Source organism: Thermothelomyces thermophilus, chromosome 2 (genome assembly GCF_000226095.1).
Source record: "Thermothelomyces thermophilus ATCC 42464 chromosome 2, complete sequence".
Lineage (NCBI taxonomy): Eukaryota > Fungi > Ascomycota > Sordariomycetes > Sordariales > Chaetomiaceae > Thermothelomyces > Thermothelomyces thermophilus.
Genome location: NC_016473.1, coordinates 1893383 through 1916508, shown reverse-complemented (window position 1 = coordinate 1916508; position 23126 = coordinate 1893383). Strand labels below are relative to the sequence as shown.

Below are 23126 nucleotides of genomic sequence, written 5' to 3'. Positions count from 1 at the left end.
ACCTTGCACTTCTGGATCCACAAGTTTCTCGCACGGTGATTTGCCTGCCAAGTCGTGACCTTTCAATAGCCGACCCCGGTGTGGTTTTACAAGTTTTGCAAGTTTTACGGGAGTAGGTACTCCGTAATACTGTAGAGTATCCGTCTTTGGCTTGGGGCCGCTGTAACCCTTCTTGCGTCTCCGTGTATCAAACAAGCGTCAAACAAGTGTCCGGGGGGCCGAACAACTTGGTGTTTCTTGCAATTACCGCACTGCCAGTAGCGTCGGCGCCGCGCCAAGTCGAAGCTGGCATTAGGGTTTCTCCAACAATGCCCTGGCTGTCTCGCGCGAGCCCTGCCGGCGTGCCAAGTTAACGCTCCTAAACATTGCGGTCTCCGACATGATTGGTCTCTGTTTCTGCAACGTGGTTGCAAGGGACCTTGCGGGTGCCGGTTTCGGTTCTTGTGTGCGTTCAAACCAAGCAGCCATTCTCTGCATGTGGACTGCCGTAAACTGAAGGTGAAGAATGGAGGCCTGCTGAAGCATGATCCGGCCGTTCTCTGGCGCTTTCTTTGACACGGATAGTACAGTTAGTTACGTGTTACCTACCTGAACTTTACCTGCCTATCTAAGGTACTCTATTCCCTAACATAAGGCTCATCGCTAAGACTGTATGGACTCGTTTATGCGTGGGCTGTCTCCGGCAGCTGACATCATCACCCGGTGTTCGTCATCTCTTGGAGAAAGAAGCTCCTCTGGGTGGTGCGCTGTGCTTGGTAGTGGTCGCAGACTAGGGAAAGTACTCCGACCTGTCTCAGAACCTACATAAGACGGATCCGTCTCCCAGCCTCTTCGTCACCGTTCCCACCGTTCGCACACGTCAGCATCTTCGTGAAGCCCTTTTCTTTTTCCGATTAAAGTACCCGCTGTAGGTGATTCGAGTGCTTTAGTGTGCGGTGGCAGCCAGGAGGTAGGTTTCTCGGCAGCGTAATGAGGCGCGAAAGTAATCCACTTCCGTTTTTCCTGTCTTCCGAACAGTACCTTCCTTAGCTACCTTACCAGGTACCTATAACCATTTCTGCTATCCGATCTTGAACACTCAACTAGGACTTCACGCACGAACGTGCCTTCCACATTGGATGGGATCAACAGGGTCTTACCTTTCCCAGCCCACTCGCCCCAAAGAATCACGTCGACGATTCCACGATGTGATGTGTGCCGCTTCACACGCTGCGTGACTGCGAATCCGCATCGAAGATGCCGTGTGAGTTCCCTCTAAAAGAGGATTCCATTTACTTTGGCAAACGACCACATGCTGTAAGCCATGACAACTTCGTCTAACCCTAAGGGCACCCAGGAGGAAGTGTTTAACTGCGATCTTCGTGCAAAACAGGCGAGGCATTACAGAGACCCCAGAAAGGGCGCCCTCTGTACATACCTTCCCCGGTGGCGGCGAAAATGATAGTACTGCTAGTACCTTGCAGTATTGGAACATGTACATACCAGGGAATACCTGCGCCACAACGTCGCACCGGCCCTCCTCTGATGCCAACGGACACCTCCATCGCCGATCTTTCCATAGACGTTGGAACGACTGCAGCACAAGGGTCGCAGCGCTAGCGCATCGGTACCGGGCTTGCGCTTGGTTGCGGAAGGGGTTTGCAATTTTCGTGCCTCCGCGAGATTGGCCTCCGGTCGTCGAGGCGCAGATCGCCCAGTGACGCCAGGGCTCGACTCAACTCGAGCGGGAGTGCGAGGGTACCCCCTCCACCAAGGACCCTTTCTATCCCGCTCCGACCATTCGAGCCTCTCGCCCCCGGCCTCCCTGGCCCATGACCACAGTCTCCCTACCTTCTTATCGCCGCCCCCCTTCCCCTCGCCCGTGCCTTTGTGGCGTGATTACCCACTTCCAAACTGATCCACGCTGCGTAGTGTATGTACTGGTATTACGGATACTGCGTAGTCCAAACAAGCAGGTACCTGGACGTCAATGGCGGTCTCTCTGTTTATAAAGGACAGCTTCCGCCCGCTATCCTCTGCTACTGTTTCTATATTCGTTATACAAACCTAGTAGCTCAAAGTTACGCCTTAGCATTGATTGGAATGGCAGCTCCCCTGGGTTAGTCCGTAGCATCAGTTCCTAAACTCGGGTTTTTTTTCTCCTTTATAGTTCCCATCTTTGTCTACCCTCCTACGAAACAACTTTCTTATCCGAAAGCCTTGCGGTTTCCCCTCTGCAAAACGCAGAAGCGTCGTGGTCGTCATCATGTCGACCAGCCAAAGGACATATTCCACCTCCATGCCGCTCTCACCACCTCCCCCTTCCGACCTGGGGAGCTATTCCCGCTTCATGCATCAACACACCAAGCGACAGATGGAGTCCATCTCACAATCGCCCCCAACGGCTTCGCAACACGGCCAGTCCTCGCCCACGGGTCTCCCAGACGGTGTGGCCGGCAGGAGTCGGAACCCCAATCAATACACCTATCATCAGTCCTGAAACTCTACCCCGGATTTGCGTGTCGACCGTCGTCGAACCATGAGCGGCATCACGGCCGAGCTCGGCTGAACCCTGGGAGGGACCGAAGGAAAAAGGAACGAAAAAAAAAAAAAAAGACCATACGGGTGCCCAGGTGAAGGTCTGCTGTGTATGGAAACCCGAGGAGAGGTTTTTAAACCACGCGAGGGAGGACGGGCGGGCGCGACGGGACACACGGTGGATTGATGCTCCGATATCTATATCGTGAACCGGCGCTTCTAGGGTATGGTCTGGCCGATGTTGCATCTTTTTTTGTTGTCTGGGGAGATATGGTGTTTTTGCAAGCACGGCGTTGAAGGGAAAGGCGGCTTGGGAAGCAAATGTTTGTCTCGGTTGCGGCGCGAATAAACGTGATGATTCCCCTTCATCAAGATTTCTCCGACTCAAGCGAGCCAAAAAATTGTGACGCGGTGTTGGAACGATTCGAAGAGCCAATGCTGGTTCCTGACTGCCCGATCCAGGGCTAGAAACCACTTGCTCATGCCCAAGTAGAATCAATAAAGCGGTAAGAATCAAGAGACCGGTAAATGTTTGTAAGGAGAAAAACGGGGCAATGTTCCTAGCCATCCTTCACGATGCAACCCTGCCCAAGTAGAATTGGTTTTAGACAAGCGGCTGCTTTTTCTTGATGCCCAGCAACGCGGCGTGGTCCTTCTTCTTCTTGACTTGCCGCTTAAAGCTCGGCGGGGGCGGTGGCTGCGCGACGTCGGGTGTCGCGATGGCCGAGGCCGGATGCGAGCCGGACGTGGACGCTCCCGCTGAGGCGGAGCCGGAGCCGGATCCCGAACCCGGCCCGGCATTTCCCCCTTCGTCCTCCTCCTCCTCGACGACCTCCTCGAGCACCTCCTGCCGCCGCGCAAACGCAAACGCCCTCCTCGCCGCCTCCGCGTCCTCCTCCTCCTGCCGCCTCCTCTCCTCCTCCTCGGGCCTCAGCACGCCGGCGACGACCGCCTCCAGCACGTCGGCGCCGCCCTCCCTCTGGGCCCTCTCCAGCCTGGCGTTCCGGTTCCGGATCTCGTCCAGGGCGTCGGCGACCGCCATCTCGCGCTTGGCGTCCTCCGTCTTGGCCTCGAGCTCCGCCATCGCGTTGCGCTCCTCCTCGCCCTCGGCCTCGGCCATCTCGCGCTCCAGCCGGTCCAGCCGCTGCTCGACCGTCTCCTCCTCCTCCTGCCCGCCGTCCAGCCCGCGCTTCCACGGGTCCGTGTTGCGCTTGGCGCCCCGCTCGACCACGTAGTCCTGGTTCTTGGGGTCCGTCCGGAACACGATCTCGGCCGAGCACCGCGTGCACCGGATGTAGAAGCGGTACAGCTGGATGCCCAGGTACTTCTCCCCCGGCGGCGTCTCCTTGCGCGCGTTGAACTTGCGCCCCCGGTACATGTACTCGCCGCACGAGACGCAGCGCAGCGAGAAGGGCGCCATCAGCCGCACCGTCTGCACCTTGGGCCCCTGCGTCTTTGGTTTGCGCGCGCGCCCGACCAGCGACGGGTCGAAGTCCGGGGGGTAGTACTTGGTGAGGACTTTGCGTTCGGACATGGTGGCAGCGCTTGTCGACGGTCTGCTTGTTTAAGAACCGAACTTTGTTTTTTTTTTTTTTAAAAAAAAAATTATCTTTGGCTTGCCTTGCTGTCGAGCAAGTGGGTAAATGGCAGGCCCGCAAAAAGCGAGTAAGAAGAAGAAAAGGGAGGTGAGGGGGAATGGTTTTCACGGATGGCGACAAGTTGATTGATGCTGAGGTTGTTGTATCCGTGACAAGGCGCGCCGAGTAGTTAGTCCCTTCAGCGAAGAGCGGCAGTTTGGCAGCGCCACCGCGCTGGGCCGCCAAGCCAATCAGCTGCCCAACAAAGGTTACTTATGTAACTATGTAACAGTTCCTGCCTGCCTTACACTACAGTCTTTTTGCAGCTAAAAGTTCCGTGTCTGCTCAGAAGGGTCCAGAACCGGTAGCTTTAAAGACAGGAACCCGCACCCTTTGAATAACAACAAAGACCAAAAGCTGTCGTTATTATAGGAGGGCGAAAACGCGAATCTGGATTCGGTGATTAACTTCTTTTTTCGGGCTCAAGTTGCTGACTTAGCAGTACGTGGGTCACGTGCTCAAAACGCTATCTGGAAATCAAACGGTCGAGAACGCGTACCCGCTCAATTTTACCTATTCCGTTTCTGAGATCCGTTCCTTATCAACATCGCGGTGTGATTCTGACATTTGCCTTGTAACCCTAAACTCTGCTAACGCGTCGCCGATCTTATTCCTAGCTGCCCTCGGTCGCGATGCCTCTGGGACCGCACCTGGACTGAGTGCATTGACCGGGATGCAGCGCGGCAAGTCGAGTAGAAGGGGTGAGAGACGACGCTTCCTGGGGAAGCGGGGAACGGGGCAGGATCGTTTTAACACGTGGAGCTGAGAGTTGTTGACAAAAGAAATTGAGGGCCAATCATGCTGGTCAGGTTTGGCGACCCAGGCGAGGGCGTGAGTGGGAAAGAGAAGTCTGAGAAGAGAGGAGGAATGGAGACCGAGAATGTAGAGCTATTAGACGTTAGGGAGGCCCAAATCCTAGCAACTTCGGAGCTGAACACCGCCAACTACGCCATCAAATGCGCGCCCCTCCTCGGCAGAGAAGCTTTGCAATGATATCACGAGCCTCGGGATCTCCTACCTCGGCCACATTGACCGTCTGTCCATTCCGTTGCCTCTCCTTGAGACCTAGGTCGTCGATAACCATATCCTCGTGCGGGGTTCTGCCCGTATACAACTGCCAGATGCTCAGGCCGAGGCCGTACAGGTCACCCTCGATGATTGGCGGTGGCAGGCGGTGTCCGAGCCCTTCACCTCTCCGAAGCCTGTTTGGTGACTCGAAATGCCATGTAGAGTTGCCTTCCCAGACACGCTCGTCCTCGTCGAGATACCGCCCCTCGGCGAAATCACAGAGTCGTAGCTTACCGCGGCTGTCAAGAAGCATGTTTTCGAGCTTGATATCTCCGTGGACGATTCGCTTCGCATGCAATTGCTGGATGGTGCGGATCATTTGATGCATGATATCCCGGCGCTGCGGTAGTGACAAAGTCTTTGGGATCGGAGCGGCAAGATCCATCAGGAAGCCAAAGAAGACGACATGACCGGTTCCGACGGTTGACTTGCCTAGCACCCGCCCACGGACCGGGATGGCGCAATCGCCGGCCGCCTTTTGAAGTTGGTATTCGCGAGGATGCCCTCTGAACTTGTAGACCGTGGACGGCTGCCCCTTGACTCTGTAAAGCGTGCTGTTTGCGGAGACGGCGAGCTCAGGCATTTCGACCTCGAGCTTGGTAGTGTCGACGTCGGGTGGAAGTGGCGGCCATGGTTCGTTGTGGGACATCATGTCTATGCTGCCAAAATTGAGGCTTTGACGGTGATGCAGCGCTGCGGTGATGTGATTTGTGGAGATCAAGAGATTCACTTACGGCAGCCGCTGCGGAAGTGAGGTCGGCCAACCTGCCCTGGCTTAGCCCTTTGATTGGCAGCGATGAGACACGCGCGCCATGCACAACGGACATGGCTATGCAGTGAGCCTTCTGGAGCAAAAAGATGCAAGCCGTCCGGAAGCCCGCCAGAAACGGCCCCCAACGGCAAAGCTAAGGTACAGTACGTACCTACCTAAATCGGCAAGGTGATTGCGCCACCCGACCGAAAGGGCACCTTCAAAACTGGTTAGGATCGGACCTTGCCTTCCATTGTGTTCCAGGTCATCGTACACTATGAGCCGCCTGGATATTCTGAGATTTCGTCCTCGATTTATCAATGACCGAGAAAACTTGTCTCGCGTGTTCCGAATGTCTCGGCTACCAGATACCTCGGGGTCAGCTATCAACAGCATCAGGCGGCGACCAAAACAATCCTCTATTTTTTTACAGCCTTTCCTTCAGGTCTATCGGGCTTACGACGTCCTACAATGACACAACATTCCGCGCAAAGGAAGCTTTTCAATCCCTTCCGCGGGATAGTATACCTTAATCGTGGTGGATATGGCCACATATTTCGACTTCCAGATACTGCCATTGTCGTGAAGATCGCACACCGCATCCTCAACGGCACCGCAGGTGAAGAGGCCAGGGCCGCCGAGAATTTAGAAATATTACGGCGAGAGCGAGCTCTATACGAAGAACTGGCTACCAAACCACCACACCCAAACATCGTTCAGTATTTTTTATCTACAGAGATGGCTATCTTCCTAAGGTTCGAGCCCAACACTCTAGAAAGGCGTCTTAGCCACCGATTCGCGACTCCTATTCCGGAGGAACGGCAATTCTCCTGGATCAAGGAGATCGCAAGCGCTGCGTCCTGGCTCGAGAGACTTGACTTCTTCCACGGCGACCTACGACCGGAAAACATTCTCCTGGACGAGACCGAACATGTTAAGGTCTGCGACTTCGGGCGGGCTCAGAAGCGGGGATGCAAGGTCGAGGCAGCGACATACCCTTTCTATCGCCCGTGTAAGAATGCAGCCGCCGGCCCTGCGCATGAACAGTTCGCGATCGGTTCCTGCATCTACACTATCCGTACTGGAGAGGTGCCCTATGGCCAGTGGGAGACGCCTGAGGAATTCAAGAAAATGTACGAGGCCCTTCTCCGGGGGGAGTACCCACCAACCGAAGACGACGGTGTATTCGGCCATATTGTCTCGTCTTGTTGGCACTTAAACTACGACAGTATGGAAGATGTAGAAGCAGCTATTCAACGGGTTGTCGGCATGTTGTGCGAGGAAGGCAGTGCTGTTCGTCTGTCGCGGGAAGAACATGACTTTTGTGTGCGGAAGTGTCAGGAATTTCTTGCCCGGCAAAGGCAGGAGTACAAGGGAAGTAATGTAGTGTGAATGACAGGTCCCCATCCCGGACATAGGGCAGTCAGATATACTACGTTCCAGATAGCCATAACTAATAGATACCTGTCGGGCTGTGATGTTATGGCAATGCCAATGCACGCCGATGGGGCCTAGAGTGAGCCCGCAAGCTTGGCGCATAGCCCCCGTAGCAAGGACTGGCTCTCGAAGTATTGCATACACCTATGCAGATAAGTTCGCGGAGCGATGCCGGGACCGATCTACCGTGCGGAGGCTGCTTAGATATACAGTACGGCAGATAACGACTGTCGAATGTGTCTACGAGCCCTAGCACTCAGGAACCCAACCAGTTCGGGAGCAATGATACATCGATCTCCAGAAGTTCCCGGGTAAGCAACCCGGCCCTAACCTGACCCGTTGGTTTTCTGACGCTCCCGCCACGCGGTCATCTCGCTTGCCGGCGCTTAAATGCTGAAGAGAGAGAACGTCGCTGGCTCGAGAGGGCCACAAACCGTGGAATCATCCCACGTTGCTCGAAAAGAGCCCCTGGGCGATGCAAATCGCTTATAATCCGTAATCCAGTTTTCGTATATATATGAGTGGCTGCCCAGCCTGCGGTAAGCTCAACATGCACTTTCTTTGCCAGTCCAAGCCCCCGCGGGCCGCGAGGGTCGGACGCAGGTTAGTTCGCATCCTCGACGACAGCCCGGAACGACCGCGCGAACAGGGGCCAGGACCCTGGCGCCGAAAATGCATCTCCATCGCGAATATACGGGAGGGTGTTCTGCGATGGGGTGTGAACGAAGTAGAATGGGCGACGCCTTCCGGCCTCCGTCGCCGGCGCCGTTTGTAGTCGTTACGGAGGCGGCAACGGCCCGGGAACGCGAACGCGGTCTCGTCCGGCAGAACTTCGGGCGCGCGATGAGGCGGGTCGCAACGTCGACATCAGTCAGTGTACCAGGCATTGAGAACAAGAAGAGGGAGGGCTTGAAGGACAACGAAACGTTCAATGAATTGTGGTCGATTCCTTGATCCCAGCCTCCAACATCTCCGCCAGCAGATCCCACTTTGCAGCCGCCTCCTCCTTACTCGCCCTCGCCACGCCTCTCAAACCGCTGGTGACGAACCTCAAGTGCCTCTCAAAATCCGCTTCGAGCTCTTTCAGCACAACCGCATGCGGTTTGCCCTCGTCGCTCCCCCCCTTCTTCCCGACCATCCACTGCGCAGCCAGTCCTCCCTCGTCCTCGTCATCCACGTCCCCATCCTCATCAAGCACGCTCCTCCTCTTCCTGCCACCATCTCTACCCTTCCTTGCAGGCGACGCCTTGAAAGGCGACGACATGACCGACAATCTGGAGATTTCCATCTCTTCCTCCTCCAGTTTCGCCACCTCGGCGCGCTGCACGTCCGCGAGCCGAATCGCCAGGTCAAAGATGTCGAGCATGGCGTCACGGATGGGCCGCAGTTTCGCGCCCTGGCACGACTCTTCGACGATGCGCGACACAAAAGCCGCATGCGTGGCGATCATGTCATCGACATCCGCTGTTGTTGGCGTCGTTGATGTTGGCGTTGTTGCAGCTGAGGTGCTGCTACGAAGATCCGCCTGGAGTCGGGCCGTGTTCGGCGCGAAAACCAAGGTGGTCAGGTAGGTTACGATGGCGTTGGCAAACCAGAGGAGCTTGCTGCGCAAGAGGTAGTAGCGTGCCATGCCGGCTGTGCCGCGGCTGCCGCCGTCGCGTCGTTGCAGGGGGGCTATAGGATGTCGCAGGATGGAGAGTGCTCGTCGGGCTTGCAGCTGGAAGGTGAAGAGGGTCTGATAGCCTCGGATCCCCTCCTCAGTGATGACGATTTGGACGGGCCAACTGAGGCGGTAGTGGAGGCGAATAGCGGGGAGGCTGATGCGAACGGAGTTGCGGCAGGCGAGAGCGCTGTGGGTGAGACCGCGCGAATCGATGTCCGCAGAGAGGCGGTAGGTATCCACGCACGCCGAGAAGGCCTCCTGGGCGATCTCTGTCAAGGTGAAGCGATCTCGCCAGCTGTTACTGAAGTTGTCTAGGTGTCGGAAAATGGACGAGGCGAAAGAGTCCGATCTTGCGCCGTCCGACATCAGGTAGAGGTGATGTAGCGCGTGGAGACTCTCAGACAGGCCGTATGAGCTAAAGAGCAGCTCTCGGAGCGTTGCGGCTGCCGTGTGGTGTTTGCTTTGGACCCATGCCTGGAAGGCAAGCCCGAAGAGCTCACCAAAGGGAGCATACTCGAGGTCGTCTGGGCAAACGGTTGCAAAATCCATCTTTGGCTCTGCGGTGGCTTGGTATTTCTTGGTGGCCTCGTGCTGCTTCATGTGCTTCAGCACGACAATGCTCTTGCCTGCGGTGAAGATGCGATCAATCGCTGGCTTCAGAAAACGCGGCGCATACAGGTTGCCTTCAGGAGTTCGTAGCAAGTTGAACTGGCCCTTCCAGACCTGGGACAGTGGGAGCTTAGTTGGCGACTCTAGGACGAAGAAGGTTCGGTCGCCCTGCAGAAGCTTCCCTTCTTCCATCCAGAGCCGGATCGGTTTCAGGTACACCTGAAAGCAGTCCAGGAAAATGGTCCCGAGCAGGGTGTACGTGGCACGGCTGTCTCGCAACTGGGCCATCCCAACGGCGTCGTAAAGGAGTTCGAGATATCGAAATGCGTGTGGATTCCGCTCCTCCTGAACCTGGCACACAATATCCGCTAACACATACAGCGGCGCCAGTTTCGGGCCGAGCTCTTCGAGCACCCCAATGAGGCTCACGACGACATCTTCTTCGGCGGCGACAACGCGAGCTTGAATCGAGGATAACTCCAAGTCGAGAGAGCGCAGGGCTTCCTGGAGACAGTCCTGAAATACCTGCAAAAGCGGAGAGTGCTCTCTGTTCTCGACGTAGGCCCGCAACGGGGCAAGCTTCCGGCCGCACTCCGAGAATGCCGTCGCGAGAGCCTTGTAAGACTCCCACGACACGCCTCGAAGCTGGTACTTTGTAATAGGGCTACATCTCGTGTCAAACAAGCTTGTCTCGAGGCCAGCCAGCATGAAGAGAGCCTCGCGGAAGAACTGGGTCGTTGAGACGGGTATCTTCTTGGGTCTGCCGTTCTCATCCACTGCAGACGCATGCCTCCAACCCTGAGCATCGTGAACCCTCATCAAAAGATCGGTGCCCTGCGGTTTGATGGCTAGGTCGTGCGCCGTGCGATGGCGTTGGTCGTCGGCCGAAGAGGCGGTCGTCAAGGACTCGGCAGATGCTTCTGATTGCCAGTCTACGTCCTCCTCATCGCTGGAGCCGAGAGAATAGTCGACGAATCTCCAAATGTCCTTTTCCTGTTTCCAGCCATCCTCTTTGGCAATATCCCGCCAGGTCAATGGCGGTGGAGCTTCCTCCTCAGGCTCGACCAGCGCGTCCAGGTCATTGAGGTTGGACTTTTGCGCTGGTTGATCGGCAAGCTCAAGAAGTAAGTGCAGAACTTCGGGAGTGAACTGGTCGCGACATGATTCGAGCGCATCCCGCCGCGCGCGCAGAGCTTCTGCCAGGCCATCTCGGCCCACGACAGAGAAGCGCTCTTCCAGGCCGTTCAGCCGGTCCTCTACCTCGAAGTGGTTTGTCCGGGTAAAAGTGTGGCTGCGCAGGCTGCGCAGAACAGCCTCACGACAGGCGACTCGCCTTTCATGCTGACTCTAGATACATTACATCAACTACTGCTGTTGACAGAACAAGAAGAAGTTGGGGATCATACCGTTGGGATCGCAGCGACGGCCGCGACCAGGTCGTCTATCAGCGCCCCCAATTGCGCAAGATGTGCCATTTTGCTCTGGCCTTCAACCCAAACATTCTGCTAGTCGAAATGGCGTTTAAACCTAGCCAGAGCAATTTCGGGCCAGTGTATTTATAGCAGCACCCGAGCCGTCACTGGATGTACGTACAGTACATACGGAGTACACACACCGCTGCGTACGCGATAGTTGTGTGTTGACGCGTCAAAAACATGACAGTGGAACGTTGACCACGAAAAAGACGCTTGCCTCTCCGGACAGAGTAAGCAAGTAGCGATTCGCAAAAGCGGAATACGTCCAGCGCGTTCCACTTTTCCGTCTTGGTGAATGAAGCGACCTTGAACTGGAAAATCGCGTTCCTTGATCTCAACGACCTGCTCCTGCCGTTCCCATGGCGGGCTTGTGCAGCTGCGGAACGGTTCACGTTGGAAGGTCTCCCCCACACCCCGCGCACAAGCCATGTCTTCGCATCTGCCTGGCCGGCTTGGCAGTTCTTGGCAATCAGATGACAACCGCAGGCACTTGGCATCTTGGAAGTGAAGCTTCGCCGTATGGCCCCTTTTTGCGTTTTTGGCGTAGCAGGATAGCGCTGCCCCCGGTTGATTAACCGACGCACTTGAACCGAACGCGCCGCCGCTGGCTTGAAACGACGCGAACCGACGACAACCGACGACTTGAACAACGGAGCAGCACGAACGCCATTCTCGGCGCTGCCACCGAACCACGATTGTTCCTGTATACAGATGAGGAGGCCCGGGTAAGCAGCGAATGTTAGACGCTTGGGATCAGCGCGGAGAGACAACCCCCCAACCGACGACTACGTGACGCTGCCCGCCGCAACCCTACCGACCGACAGCCATCATGGCGGTTGCTCGCCCCGTGAGGGCGCTGGCGCTGACGGGCGTTGTCCTGTGGTGTTTCTTTGTATGGCAGCTTTTCAAGCCAACAGGATCGCCCAAGAGCCCGGCCAGGGTCCCTCTCCTGTCGAGAGAGCGCGATCCTAATCTAGACCGTAGGCACTGAACAGCCCAGGGCGGCCTTGGAAACCATTTGCTGACTTGAAATAGCCACCGGCGAGCCCGAGGGTGTTCTGACATATGCGTCCGGGGAGTACGCACCCGGCCCGGCCGGCACCGCACGCATCAACGCCACGCTTCTGGCCCTGGTGCGGAACGAAGAGCTTGACGGCATGCTGCAGTCGATGCGCGACCTCGAGAGGACATGGAATCACAAGTTCAACTACCCTTGGACCTTTTTCAACGACGTCCCGTTCACGGAGGAGTTCAAGCAAAAGACACAGGCTGAGACAAAGGCCGAGTGCAGATACGGTATGGCACCCGGATCGCCCCGTCGGAGATGGAGCTGACAAAGACGCAGAACTGATCCCCAAGGAGCACTGGGAAGTGCCGTCATGGATCAACAACGATCTGTTCACCGAGTCGATCAAGATCCTCAAGGAGAAGGAGGTGCAGTACGCCGACAAGGTGTCGTACCACCAGATGTGCCGCTGGAACAGCGGCCTCTTCTACAAGCACCCGGCGCTCGAGAATACGCAGTACTACTGGCGCGTCGAGCCCAATGTGCACTTCTTCTGCGACGTCGACTACGACGTGTTCCGCTACATGCGGGACAACAACAAGACGTACGGCTTCACCATCAACCTGTACGACTCGCCCGAGTCGATTCCCACCTTGTGGCCCGAGACGGTCAAGTTCATCAATGAGCATCCCGAATACGTGCACGAGCACAACGCCATGAACTGGCTGACGGACAAGACGCGCCGTCCGAGCCACAACGAGAAGGCCAACGGGTATTCGACCTGCCACTTCTGGAGCAATTTCGAGATTGCAGACATGTCCTTCTGGCGGAGCAAGGCGTACGAGGACTACTTTAACCACCTCGACCGGGCTGGCGGCTTCTTCTATGAGCGCTGGGGCGATGCTCCCGTGCACAGCATTGCCCTCGGCCTGTTTGAGGACAAGCATCGGATCCATTGGTGGGTTAATTATACCGGAGCCGCCGGAATGTTGCATGCACGGTCGCTAACACAAGGGTTTAGGTTCCGCGACATTGGCTATCAACACATTCCCTTCTTCAACTGCCCGAACTCGCCCAAATGCAAAGGCTGCGTGACCGGCCGCTTCACCGACGGCGAGGCCTGGCTGCACGACGAAGACTGCCGGCCCCTCTGGTTCAAGTTTGTCGGCATGGGCTGAGGGTTCCTCGCCGACGTGGAGGTTTGGGGTTATGTATGTGTGACATCGTTGGGTGAGCCGGGACGGTTGTTTTGGACTAGACGCAAAGAGGGGATGAGGGTGTTTGGCGCATGCGGTATCGATTTAATTCTCAGGTCGTATATAGAGGTCATGACCCGGTGGGCTGGATGGAAAATTGGAATGTGTGCCCGATAGAGGACGTTACATATTTTTTAACCTATATCTAATTGATGATTGACAAGGGAGGCCGAGTCAAGCGGCCCTAATATACTCTCTCTCTCTCTCTCTCACGCACACACACACACACACTTTATCCTCTCTCAAGCTTCGCCAAACACTGTCACGACCCCAGAGGTGCCGCCGACGCAGAACTGGTCCCCGAATCCTCCCTCCTTCCACGCGATGCAGCTCACCACGTTCTTCCTCTCCTTCTCCTTCCCGTCTCTCCCGATGACCCGCTTCCTATTTTCGCCCCCGCTGCCACCCCACGGAACGGACAGCGTGACCACCAGCTTGCCCGTCAGCAGATCCCAGGCCCACACCCTGCCGTCGCTCCCCGTCCCCTCGGGCGCGTCCACCATCTCGTCCCCGGCGACGACGAACCTCTCGCGGCCGCCGAGGACGCTCTGGACGCGCAGCTCGTCGTTGCGCCAGGCCGGGTCGGAGAAGGTCCTGAGGCAGGCGCCGTCCCTCCGGTCCATCAGCCGGATCTTGCTGTCCAGGGTGCCGACCAGCACGGTCCGCCCGTCCGCGGCCAGACACAGGCTGGTGACGCTGCCGGGGAAGACGTCGGTGACGCACCGGCCCATGCGCACGTCGTACGCCCGCACGCGGCCGTCCACGCTGCCGGCCAGGACCTCGGCGCCGCAGACGGCGAGCGAGGTGACGGCGTCGCGGGCGTCGCGCAGGACCTGCACGGCCGCGCCGCCGCCACCGCCACCGCCGCCGCCGCCGCCGGAGCGGACGTCCCACAGCCGGACGGTGCAGTCCAGGCCGCCCGAGACGACGAGGGAGTCGTCGGCGCCGGCGAAGCAGACGGCGTTGACGCGGCCGGCGTGCGAGTGCGCCGTCGACGCGGAGCCGAACCGCCGGATCGTCTGCGCCGTGGCCACGTCCCACAGGAGCACGGCCCGGTCCCCCCCGGCCGAGCAGAAGGTCGCGTTGGAGGCCGAGACGGCGAGCGACAGGACCGAGTGGGCGTGCGAGTTGTACGTCTGGATGAGGCGGCCCGCCGGTGGCGGCGAGAGCGGGGAGCCTCCACTCGTGTTTATGCCGTTGCTGCTGCTGCTGTTGCTGCTGCTGCGGGAAGTTATGCTGTTGGAAGCGGCGTTCGAGGGGGTAGGGGTCGTCGACGAGGGGTTGTATAGGCGGATGGAGCGGTCCGACGACCCGGTTAGGATGTAGGTACCCGGTGAAGCGGAGTACGTGACTGCGTGGACGGGGCCTGGAGAGACTGGGTCAGCTTTTCGGTTCTGGAAGCAATGGCAGGGGTATAGTGTGGAGGATTGTATGGCCGCGTTTTAAAGGAGGAGTGTCAGAGACGACGATAGATTGGTTGTTGGCGCCCCCCGGGAGGAGGGGGGGGTGGAGGGGAGCGGAAGGAATGAGGCCACCAAGGTAATTTCAACGGATGACTGGCTTTGCCGTCAAGCATCAACTTTTGTGTTTTTCGGGGAGTTTGGTGCGAGCGAGCCCACAAATGGCCCTGGGAATCGTCAGACTGGCAACAACCAGTACCGACGAGCCTCTTTGCCGCCGGCCATGAGCGTTTGGCCGACCGTATATGACGGTAGGCTCATGCAAGATTTCGGAGAATAAGCCAGCAGACAAAGCAAGGCTTAGTTAGGAGGACAGGAGCCTACCATTTGACCCAAGCAACTGAGCAACCGGCCGCGTTGGGAACCTTGGCGTGCGTTGGGCCATGGTCCGGGTCGTGATCAATAGCGGCTAGCTTGCTTGATTGATGCCGAATCCTTATGCGAGTGTCATACGGTTTGAGTCTGGAATGCCCCAACTAGCCGCCCATTCTCGTGCGTCCAGCGTCTGGCCAAACTGGTCTGGCGCCGCCGTCGTATCGTACGTAAGAGAGTGAGAGACCGTACAAGTAAGCCGCCCGGCTGGCCACCACGATAAAACTGTTGCGGAAATCAGCCAGTGACGGACGCGCTGGACGCGCTCGTGTACCCGTCCCGGCTCCTTCGCGCAGGACACAAGGGCCGTAGGCCCTCTGGCCGGAAACCTCGTTTCAAGAGAGGCCCAAGCCAGCGGCTGGGCTGCCACCAAACGTGGGGGCTGACGGGGGAATTTGTGCACGATGTTTCGCAGCGAATAGATGCTCGCTGTCTATTTTATCTCGTGATGTGATGAGGCTACCTTTGGCTTTGCGATCTGGTCAGACAATCCTTCCTCTTGTTGCTATTGGCGGTAGTTGCTTTGGACTGCCTGGCTGCCGTTGGGACATCAAGATGAGCTAAATCGGTAAGAGCGACCCTTGTGCAAAACGCACTGTCTCCCTACTGTGTAGACCTCCAAGTTGTAGTGCACTACGGAGTAACTTACCTAACAACGTACCAAGGCCGTTTTTTTACTCAGCTCTTCATGTTCTACGCACCCCACCTCTAGTAATTCCTGCTCATAACACTACCGACCACTATTTTACAGTATATGCGTTATTATCCTCTGTGCACAGAGGTAAAACCAACCATCCCGTCTTTTGGTCAGCGCTGATAAAAAGATTGAGCGTATCCCCGCTAGTCATGCACCAAGCACATATTGCGTATTACGCAGCAGGAACACGGACACCAACGTTGCACGCCTGTTAGAAAAGGGCATCCTTCCAGAAGGGTTTTCAGAAGCACTGCAGCCGGGATCGCATCTCACGCCAAGCATAACCTACGCCGCAACCATACACACCGAACGTAACCAAGAGAGGATCCGGGTAAACGACTAGATAAGCCGACCTCCAGGCCAGGAAAGACAAGGAGGGGGAAAAGGAAAAAAAGCAATCGTTCAGTACTCCGTATACTGTGTATGCTAGCACAATGCAAAAATCCTGGGCCTCTGCCACACAATTGCTGCCGCACAATTGCCGCATGGCCTTCGCACCCCCTCGCAGCAGCACGTCCCAATCGATGCAACAGTCTGTAGCGATGTGACGCGAGGATGGAGGGCGCACCAACGGGCACTTGGCAGTATTCATCGCCGGGTCTGGATCACCCTGCTAATATTAGTTGCTACACTTATGCATATATAAGGTACCCACATATGTATATAGGTACATATATATACGGAATATCGTACTGTACATACATACATGGCATCACGGCACTGGCTATTAGCATTCCCGACCTGCACGGAATGGATGTATGTATACAGGTATGTATGTGCATACTTACCTGAACCTTGCGCGCGAGTGCTCTGCAAGTCTTGACTCTCAACGCCCTGTTGGCTGGCCTATTGGCCGTCGTTTCCGCTTAACCTAGTGAGGTAAACAGCTAAGCGAGCGAGGTGACAACACCGAGGCGAGCCATATCACACGATGCGCTTCCGTCGGGAGCGAGGAATCACCTGAGTCAAGGAAGAAGTCGCCGAGGCGATTGGAACAAATAGACACAGGTTATAGATGAATACAGGCATCCGGATCCAGATGAAAGAAAAAGAGTAAGGTATAGACATGAATGTGTAAAATGGGAAACCTGGTTCTTCCCAGGCTCCTCTTCCCACCCCCCCTTTTCCCTCTCTGTTCTCTCCTTGTTTCCCCCCACCCCCCTTCCTCCCTCACTCTCTTTCCTCTGCTCGCTCGCTTGCTCGTGCCTGAGCTCCCAGGGAAATATCAGAAGAACACCAGAAGGCAACCCAACGCCAAGCTGATAATGCAGTAATGCTGATCCACCAACTCCGCAACAAGGTAGAAAATACCTAAGAATACCAAAACAAGGGCAAAGCCGGAAATGAACCAAGAACAAAAGGAAAGAAAAAAACAAAAGAACAAAAACAGAGAGATAGCCGCCTGCCTTACTCGTCGTCCCTGCCATAAATAAACCGTGGCGGGGATTATCTCATGCCTCCAAAAAGTCATGTCTTCGAACGTGTTTGACCAAGGGGCCTGGTTCCCGACTGGTCATGGAAATTAAAAGGCCGTTTCTTCGTAGGCGTAAAGTAGGCAGGCCATCGCGCATCTCGAGCACAGTGGCATTGCAGCTTCGCCGTGACAGCAGGGCACGCAGACCCCAGCAGCTCTCGTTCCCAAACTCCATCCATCTGTGTTGCCATGCGGTTCTTCCTCCTCTTCTTGGTTCGAGTTTCTTGCACTCCATACCCCTGTTCGAATCGACTCGGCTTTATCGGTTCTACCGCCTCAGCAGTGGCCCCCCTTTCCCCAAGGTCGTCGACTATGTAGTAGTGAAGCGAAGGGGTAGACACTCGACCCCGTTGTTTGCCGCTGACTTGGAATAGGTCGTTCATTACGTCGTTTCCATTTCAGGGCGGAGCACAACCAAGACTTCGTTGCGTCCTTGTCTCTTTTCTCCCTTCTTCTTTATCCACCTCCTTCCTGGAGACTAGAAGGAGACACACGACAGAGGGAGCTAAGCCCTGAATGACATGCATGGGATCCTTATCGATGTGAAATCATGTCATACGCGAGCATCTGGTCTCCTGTTCACCATGACACTATGTGAGTACTCGTCCGGCTTCCTTGAGTCATCCATGACTTGCAAAGGAGAAAAATCCACTTACGATTCAGCCTGCCAAGTCCTCCGCAGGACATCATCGTGAATTCTCGGCAATGTCTCTGGCTGCCGCCATGAGTATGTTGTCGAAGTAGACCGCTGCGCTGCCTCGGGTGTGGGAGTCAGCGGAGACACCCGCCCAGTAGTCGGGCTGTAGTGGTTGTAGCCGACACGGGCCAACTTCCGTGGCCCGGAGCCGGCCGGATCAGGACTTGCCGGCCGGTGCGCGGTTGTTGTCCGCGGCGATACCGATCCGCTCGAGTGGCTGTCCGGTCTTGGATAATGGTACTGCTGATTGCTGCTGCTGTTGTGGTTGTTGTTGGTGGTAGTGGTGCTGCTGTTACTGCCGCTCTCCGTCGTCGGCCGCGAAGCCGTTCCGCTGCCTAACCGACGCATCTCTTCCTGATCGGCGGGGGGCGTAGAAGGCGCATTGTTATTATGACCTCCTCGGGGCCTGGATGGATGGCATGGCGTGTCAGAGAGGACCAGACATATTGGCCTCGGATTCCGGACTATCAGGGGCTACTTACGCATTCTTGAACTTGCATACCCGGCCAAACTTCTCGCACTGCAAGCACCGCGGATAGTCCGGGTCGCACTTGATCTTCTTCTCGCGGCACGTTACGCACGCGATGGCCAGTCGTTTCCTCGGTTTCCCCGCCTTGGTCACGCCCCAATGGGCGTTGACCGCCTCGCCATCGATGACTGTTTTGCAGTGACTTCCATCATCGTAGAAATAGCACATGCCTTCACCGGGGACCTCGGCCGCCCGGACGAACCGCGGCAGAAAGTGCGTCCCTGTCCAGATCCTGGGCCCCAGCCCGTCCTTCACCGGAGGGACCTCCGAGCCGACGCTGCTTGTCGGGGTCGCCGGGGGGTTGGTAGGCGCCGGCGTCTGCGGCGCCGGTTGCTCTCGGAAATCCGCTCTCCGGCCGTCGCCCCGGCCGCTGGGCAAGTGAGATGAGTATCGGTCCAGGGGGGGAGGCTGATAATACTGGTGGGGATCTCGGCTGCCGAGCGAGTACTCCCGGTTCGCGTCGTGGCGTACTGACGACCACTGGTTTCCGGAGCCGTGCTCGAGGCGTTGTTGCTCTTGACGCGGTACGGGCGAAAGCGGTCTCGGAAACATGCTCGACAGGGGCGGGATCTGAGGGCGGTCGGGCAACTTGGACTCCAGCAGGCTCCGCGTCTGCGAGGCCGAAGATCCAGGAGGCTGAAAGTACGAGGACGACCCCACGGTCGGCCTTGGGGGATAGTCGAGTGGTGACGACGACGCCGAGTAGTGTCCTGGCCGGTCTGAGAAGGGCGAGTGGAGTAGGGGCGTCTGGGACGAGGGCCCAAAGAGGCTGCTCAAGGACGGAAGCTGCTCTCGCGGCGCACCGCTTCCACTTCGATCGGCCGATGACTCCCTGTGGGCTGTCGAAGACTCCTCTGGCCCCTTTCCGGACGACATGTCGGTTGCCTTGACGGTCGGTTCATAGTTGGACATGGGCGGGGACGGAGGAGCACGCTCGAACTGGCGCAAGGGGAAAGAGGCCGAGTCCGGTGTGAGCACCTCGGGCGGCGTATCTGGGATGGCCGAACGCAGACGGGGTTCGAGTACTGTTGTAAACCCCATTGAGAGCGACTTCGGAATGGTGTACTTGTCCTGGCGGGAAGGTAGGTCTGTCCGTCTCCGAATATCCCTCCCAATGTCGATGACCAGTGGGATGAGGAGCAGTAGTGTCCAGGTTCAGTTGGCGGCACAGACGCGCACACAACCCTATCTCTTTCTTCTCTCCCTCGCTCTCTTTCTTCTCTCTCTCTCTCTCTCTCTCTCTCTCTCTCTCTCTATATGTGTGTGTGGGTGTGTCTTGCACACTCGCACGGTCGAGCCAGCGGAGTGGTCCGCAGTAGCGAGGTGAGAGCCTTGAGGGGAAGTGGCAGTTGATATTCGCTCGGGTAAACGTGCGCAGTACACAGGCGGCACAGTCTACCCGGGACCACCCTGGTGCAGACAAGCTTACCGGCAATGCCAAGCGTAGTGGAGGGAGAAAGGGTACACACTGATCCCCGGATAATTGAACGATAGCTGCGAGATGCGCTAGCGATCGTTTGGGTCGTCTCAACCCGGCCGAAAGAGCGAGCAGGGGGGTAACTGGTTGGCAGGGTGCAGCCAGCAAAGTAACGGACACTGACCGGGTTGCTGTGTGTCGGGGGTAGAGGAGGGGGCAGCCTGCCTGGGACGTACAGTACTAGCCGAAGGGGAAAGGGGAGAGAAGGGGTCGGTCAGTGTGTGTACCGTGGACAAAGTAGGAAGGGGAGACGAGTTGAAAGGCTGACTGGGTTTACGGACTACATACACAGTACACTACACCACACTAGCAGGTGTGTGTATGTATATGTATGTACATAAAGTAGGTGCTAATAAGGCAGGACAGGATTGGCTTCTTGGTATCCGTCTGCCGGACCAACGCTGCAAAGGACACAAGAGCCGGGCCTTCTGTCGGCCAGACTCTGGATACGACTAACAGCAAACTGCTGACCCGGGTAGGGGAAAAGAAGATCCAGACAGAAAATGACCTGGGGAAAGGCCCCTTCGAGCAGGGGGGGAGCCCTTCAACAAGGGCCGGGTTGCTTGAGCCTACACTACACTAGTATGGTGTGGTGTAGTGTACGGGTGGAATATGCCCACGGTAATGGCAAGCTAGCGTCCCGATTAGTGCACGATGAAGGCCAACCCGGCCCGATGGGCGCTGCTGGTCAGCCCCTCTCTTTTGTGGGCCAGCAACAAGGACGGCCGTGAGGGTACTTTGGGCAAGTACATCATTATCCCCCATGTAGGGGAAGCCGTCGATACGATAGCGCGGCGCCAGACCCATGGCCTTTTCGGCAGTGCGGCATGGCGTTGCGGACTTCAAACGCTGCATGCAATGGTGAGCGAAACAGGAAGTGGAAGCGGGCAGGCAAGCGGGTCCTTGAGATCCTGCAACCTGAGCAGGAGAATCCTGCCGTGGGTACCGCAGCAGCGAGTAGCGCGGACGAGGGTTGCCTCCGCCAAATGACTGAGTGTCAGCGCAGCCGCGGCAGGCCGTCGCGCTGGGTTTTCCGTAGCTACACTAGTGTATCTGTACGGACGTAGTGTGGCGTGCACGCACATGACGCCAACCTTCCTCGCCTGGTAGGCCATGCCAGCGGGCGAGTTGCGAGCATGGAGTGGGCGGCCGGCGGGTAGCGTGCGTCCAGAAGGTCGGGGAGAGGGTGTGACCCCTGGGGCTTGGCGACCACGAGGCAAAAGAGGGTTCGGGAAGATAAGAGGCTGGAAGGACAGCGTGTGTGATGTAACTATGTACGGACGTACAGTACCGGGAGTGCCAACCAGGGGCAGGGACAGGGGCTCAAGTGAAGCCCCCCCCCCCAGAAAAGCACCGCCCGCCAAGAATGATGAACGGCGTTCCCAGATCGGGGGGAATTGCTCAGTGCTCAAGTGGTTTGGGGCTTGCCACTTTTCTGCGAGTGACATGACCGGAATCCGGGCCGTCTCGCAATGCCGTTTTGTCCGTCTGCTGCTTCTGGGCATCGCGAGATGGGCAAGCGTTGAACCGATCGGCGACTGGGATCCGAAGGAGGAGCCAGTGTCCTGTGCACAAACGCTTCTTGGGAAAACCGGTCGTCAGAACGGCGTCGTGCCCAATAGCCTCAATTGCAATGGCCAGCCGCGCTGCGTTTCCTTCTTGTTGTTCTGGAAGTTCGGTCACCGTCTCTTTCGACCCATTCAGCGAGAACAGGCGACGCAGGGCGGGTTGCTTGGATGCAACACTGGCTTTTTTTCGCCTGGGATCCCGCGGGCGCCCAGACTTGGCCGCGCGGGAACAAGACGACGCCCGCTCTCGACCAGTCAGCGATCAGCAGTGAGAGCCCCTCGACGACGGAGCCAGCGCCGCCTCAACTCGAGCGGTGGCCAGAGCGGAGCCTGCAAAGCCCAAGTTAGATTCAGAGATTACCTCGCAGGTTACTTGTTGGGCTGAGGTTCACCACTTCCAGGCGGTTCCTGTGTGCCTACCTGACATGCAACCCTCTTATCTGATGCCTGAGCAGACTAGACGTTGCTGTAAATTCTCTTCTTGCTCACAGAAGGTGCCAACATGACAGTGCGTAACGTCAAGCGCGACGGGCCAAGATAATGCAGGAGCGTCCGCTAAGATTAATCTTACGATGCGGAACTTGGAGGGAAGGGGTCCGAAGACCAGCACAGTAGTGTACTTTCCCCGCGCCTTCCTCATTCAGGGTTTGCTTCCACTCAATTTGCCGGGGTCGGTAGTAGCGTGCACATACAGATACGGATTACTCCGTACATTGTCCACTGCATGGGATCTCAGAGTTGCAGCTTGAGCATCCTATCCCAACTCTCCGGGTCGCTGAAACAATACCCGCGATTTCTCCAGCTCTTCATTGGCGTACGTACGGTACTTACCCGGCCTACCCACCCAACTTGTAGTGTGTAGTGCAACTTACTTGTTTGCCTTGCCCCTGTGGGTTACAGCGGGATGACCCCAAAGAGGCGCTCAGACCCGGCCCTGCGCTACACTATTGTTCCAGAACTCTGCAAAAGTTCCTCTCTCACCACGGTTTCTCCACCACGCGCTCTCGATTCCCAAATCTGCACACCTCCTGCCGCGTTATTAGCTATGACGCAGGCGCCAAGGATTGCTGGTTGCTCTTACGAGCCACCGCCTCCCCGCTTCGCTTGAAAGCTTCAACAACTGGACGAGGAAGCAAGGCGTTTATAAATCATCGCCTACAGGCATTCGCTTCTGGGCAAATGGCAGCATCATCGCATCACTCGGCTGATGTTCGCCATCAAGCAACCTGGCACGCCGAGGGGAATACAATAAGGCGGGGCCGCGGCCCATAGGAACACAGTTCCCCAAGACACGAGCTGCAGGAGCTGAACTTGACTCTTCTCAACGGGCGAGCGCAACAGCCGAGTTTAGGGACACGTGCACGCGGCAGTTCAAGCACGGGACTTGGTTGCGGCCCCATACGTGATAAACGTTTCCCATGTGTCCATCAGAC

General features: G+C 57.1%; 9 protein-coding genes across 9 annotated transcripts; 4 read left to right on the top strand and 5 right to left on the bottom strand.

Annotated features, from left to right (window-relative positions):
- Positions 1–2020: 2020 nt before the first annotated feature.
- MYCTH_2300995 (uncharacterized protein) lies at positions 2021–2835 on the top strand. Its single transcript, XM_003661462.1, has one exon. It carries the CDS (start codon positions 2246–2248, stop codon positions 2477–2479), a length of 234 nt encoding a protein of 77 aa, XP_003661510.1. The 5' UTR covers positions 2021–2245; the 3' UTR covers positions 2480–2835.
- On the bottom strand, positions 2836–4268 carry MYCTH_2300994 (uncharacterized protein). Its single transcript, XM_003661461.1, has one exon. The coding sequence runs from the start codon at positions 4049–4051 to the stop codon at positions 3122–3124; it is 930 nt and encodes a 309-aa protein (XP_003661509.1). The 5' UTR covers positions 4052–4268; the 3' UTR covers positions 2836–3121.
- A 529-nt stretch (positions 4269–4797) lies between these two features.
- On the bottom strand, positions 4798–5935 carry MYCTH_2300993 (uncharacterized protein). The gene has a single exon (XM_003661460.1). It carries the CDS (start codon positions 5869–5871, stop codon positions 5107–5109), a length of 765 nt encoding a protein of 254 aa, XP_003661508.1. The 5' UTR covers positions 5872–5935; the 3' UTR covers positions 4798–5106.
- A 692-nt stretch (positions 5936–6627) lies between these two features.
- Positions 6628–7450, top strand: MYCTH_2077636 (uncharacterized protein). Its single transcript, XM_003661459.1, has one exon. The coding sequence runs from the start codon at positions 6712–6714 to the stop codon at positions 7363–7365; it is 654 nt and encodes a 217-aa protein (XP_003661507.1). The 5' UTR covers positions 6628–6711; the 3' UTR covers positions 7366–7450.
- Positions 7451–8230: 780 nt separating this feature from the next.
- On the bottom strand, positions 8231–11542 carry MYCTH_2300990 (uncharacterized protein). Its single transcript, XM_003661458.1, has 2 exons — positions 11089–11542; positions 8231–11029 (listed from the first exon to the last, which is right to left on the bottom strand). The coding sequence occupies exons 1-2, from the start codon at positions 11155–11157 to the stop codon at positions 8339–8341; spliced, it is 2760 nt and encodes a 919-aa protein (XP_003661506.1). The 5' UTR covers positions 11158–11542; the 3' UTR covers positions 8231–8338.
- Positions 11543–11689: 147 nt separating this feature from the next.
- On the top strand, positions 11690–13542 carry MYCTH_2300989 (glycosyltransferase family 15 protein). The gene is made up of 4 exons (XM_003661457.1): positions 11690–12137; positions 12193–12453; positions 12503–13121; positions 13185–13542. Exons 1-4 carry the CDS (start codon positions 11987–11989, stop codon positions 13339–13341), a joined length of 1188 nt encoding a protein of 395 aa, XP_003661505.1. The 5' UTR covers positions 11690–11986; the 3' UTR covers positions 13342–13542.
- Positions 13543–13661: 119 nt separating this feature from the next.
- On the bottom strand, positions 13662–15764 carry MYCTH_115198 (uncharacterized protein; the record flags this gene model as incomplete). Its single annotated transcript, XM_003661456.1, has 2 exons — positions 15204–15764; positions 13662–14785 (listed from the first exon to the last, which is right to left on the bottom strand). Exons 1-2 carry the CDS (start codon positions 15262–15264, stop codon positions 13662–13664), a joined length of 1185 nt encoding a protein of 394 aa, XP_003661504.1. The 5' UTR covers positions 15265–15764.
- Positions 15765–17675: 1911 nt separating this feature from the next.
- On the bottom strand, positions 17676–19988 carry MYCTH_2300984 (uncharacterized protein). Its single transcript, XM_003661455.1, has 3 exons — positions 18602–19988; positions 18079–18525; positions 17676–17997 (listed from the first exon to the last, which is right to left on the bottom strand). Exons 1-3 carry the CDS (start codon positions 19687–19689, stop codon positions 17976–17978), a joined length of 1557 nt encoding a protein of 518 aa, XP_003661503.1. The 5' UTR covers positions 19690–19988; the 3' UTR covers positions 17676–17975.
- A 1368-nt stretch (positions 19989–21356) lies between these two features.
- On the top strand, positions 21357–22094 carry MYCTH_2300982 (uncharacterized protein). The gene has a single exon (XM_003661454.1). It carries the CDS (start codon positions 21572–21574, stop codon positions 22076–22078), a length of 507 nt encoding a protein of 168 aa, XP_003661502.1. The 5' UTR covers positions 21357–21571; the 3' UTR covers positions 22079–22094.
- The last annotated feature ends 1032 nt before the right edge of the window (positions 22095–23126 follow it).

Bases quoted from the DNA above. Each gene is read 5' to 3' on its own strand.
- MYCTH_2300990 (XM_003661458.1), bottom strand. From the start codon at position 11,157: ATGGCACATCTTGCGCAATTGGGGGCGCTGATAGACGACCTGGTCGCG. The intron at 11,030-11,088 runs GTATGATCCCCA...TAATGTATCTAG, and splicing joins CCGTCGCTGCGATCCCAACG to AGTCAGCATGAAAGGCGAGT.
- MYCTH_2300982 (XM_003661454.1), top strand. From the start codon at position 21,572: ATGACCGGAATCCGGGCCGTCTCGCAATGCCGTTTTGTCCGTCTGCTG.
- MYCTH_2077636 (XM_003661459.1), top strand. From the start codon at position 6,712: ATGGCTATCTTCCTAAGGTTCGAGCCCAACACTCTAGAAAGGCGTCTT.
- MYCTH_2300984 (XM_003661455.1), bottom strand. From the start codon at position 19,689: ATGGGGTTTACAACAGTACTCGAACCCCGTCTGCGTTCGGCCATCCCA. The intron at 18,526-18,601 runs GTAAGTAGCCCC...CCATCCATCCAG, and splicing joins GTATGCAAGTTCAAGAATGC to GCCCCGAGGAGGTCATAATA. The intron at 17,998-18,078 runs GTAAGTGGATTT...CATGGTGAACAG, and splicing joins AGGACTTGGCAGGCTGAATC to GAGACCAGATGCTCGCGTAT.
- MYCTH_2300995 (XM_003661462.1), top strand. From the start codon at position 2,246: ATGTCGACCAGCCAAAGGACATATTCCACCTCCATGCCGCTCTCACCA.
- MYCTH_2300993 (XM_003661460.1), bottom strand. From the start codon at position 5,871: ATGTCCCACAACGAACCATGGCCGCCACTTCCACCCGACGTCGACACT.
- MYCTH_2300989 (XM_003661457.1), top strand. From the start codon at position 11,987: ATGGCGGTTGCTCGCCCCGTGAGGGCGCTGGCGCTGACGGGCGTTGTC. The intron at 12,138-12,192 runs GTAGGCACTGAA...GACTTGAAATAG, and splicing joins GCGCGATCCTAATCTAGACC to CCACCGGCGAGCCCGAGGGT. The intron at 13,122-13,184 runs GTGGGTTAATTA...ACAAGGGTTTAG, and splicing joins GACAAGCATCGGATCCATTG to GTTCCGCGACATTGGCTATC.
- MYCTH_2300994 (XM_003661461.1), bottom strand. From the start codon at position 4,051: ATGTCCGAACGCAAAGTCCTCACCAAGTACTACCCCCCGGACTTCGAC.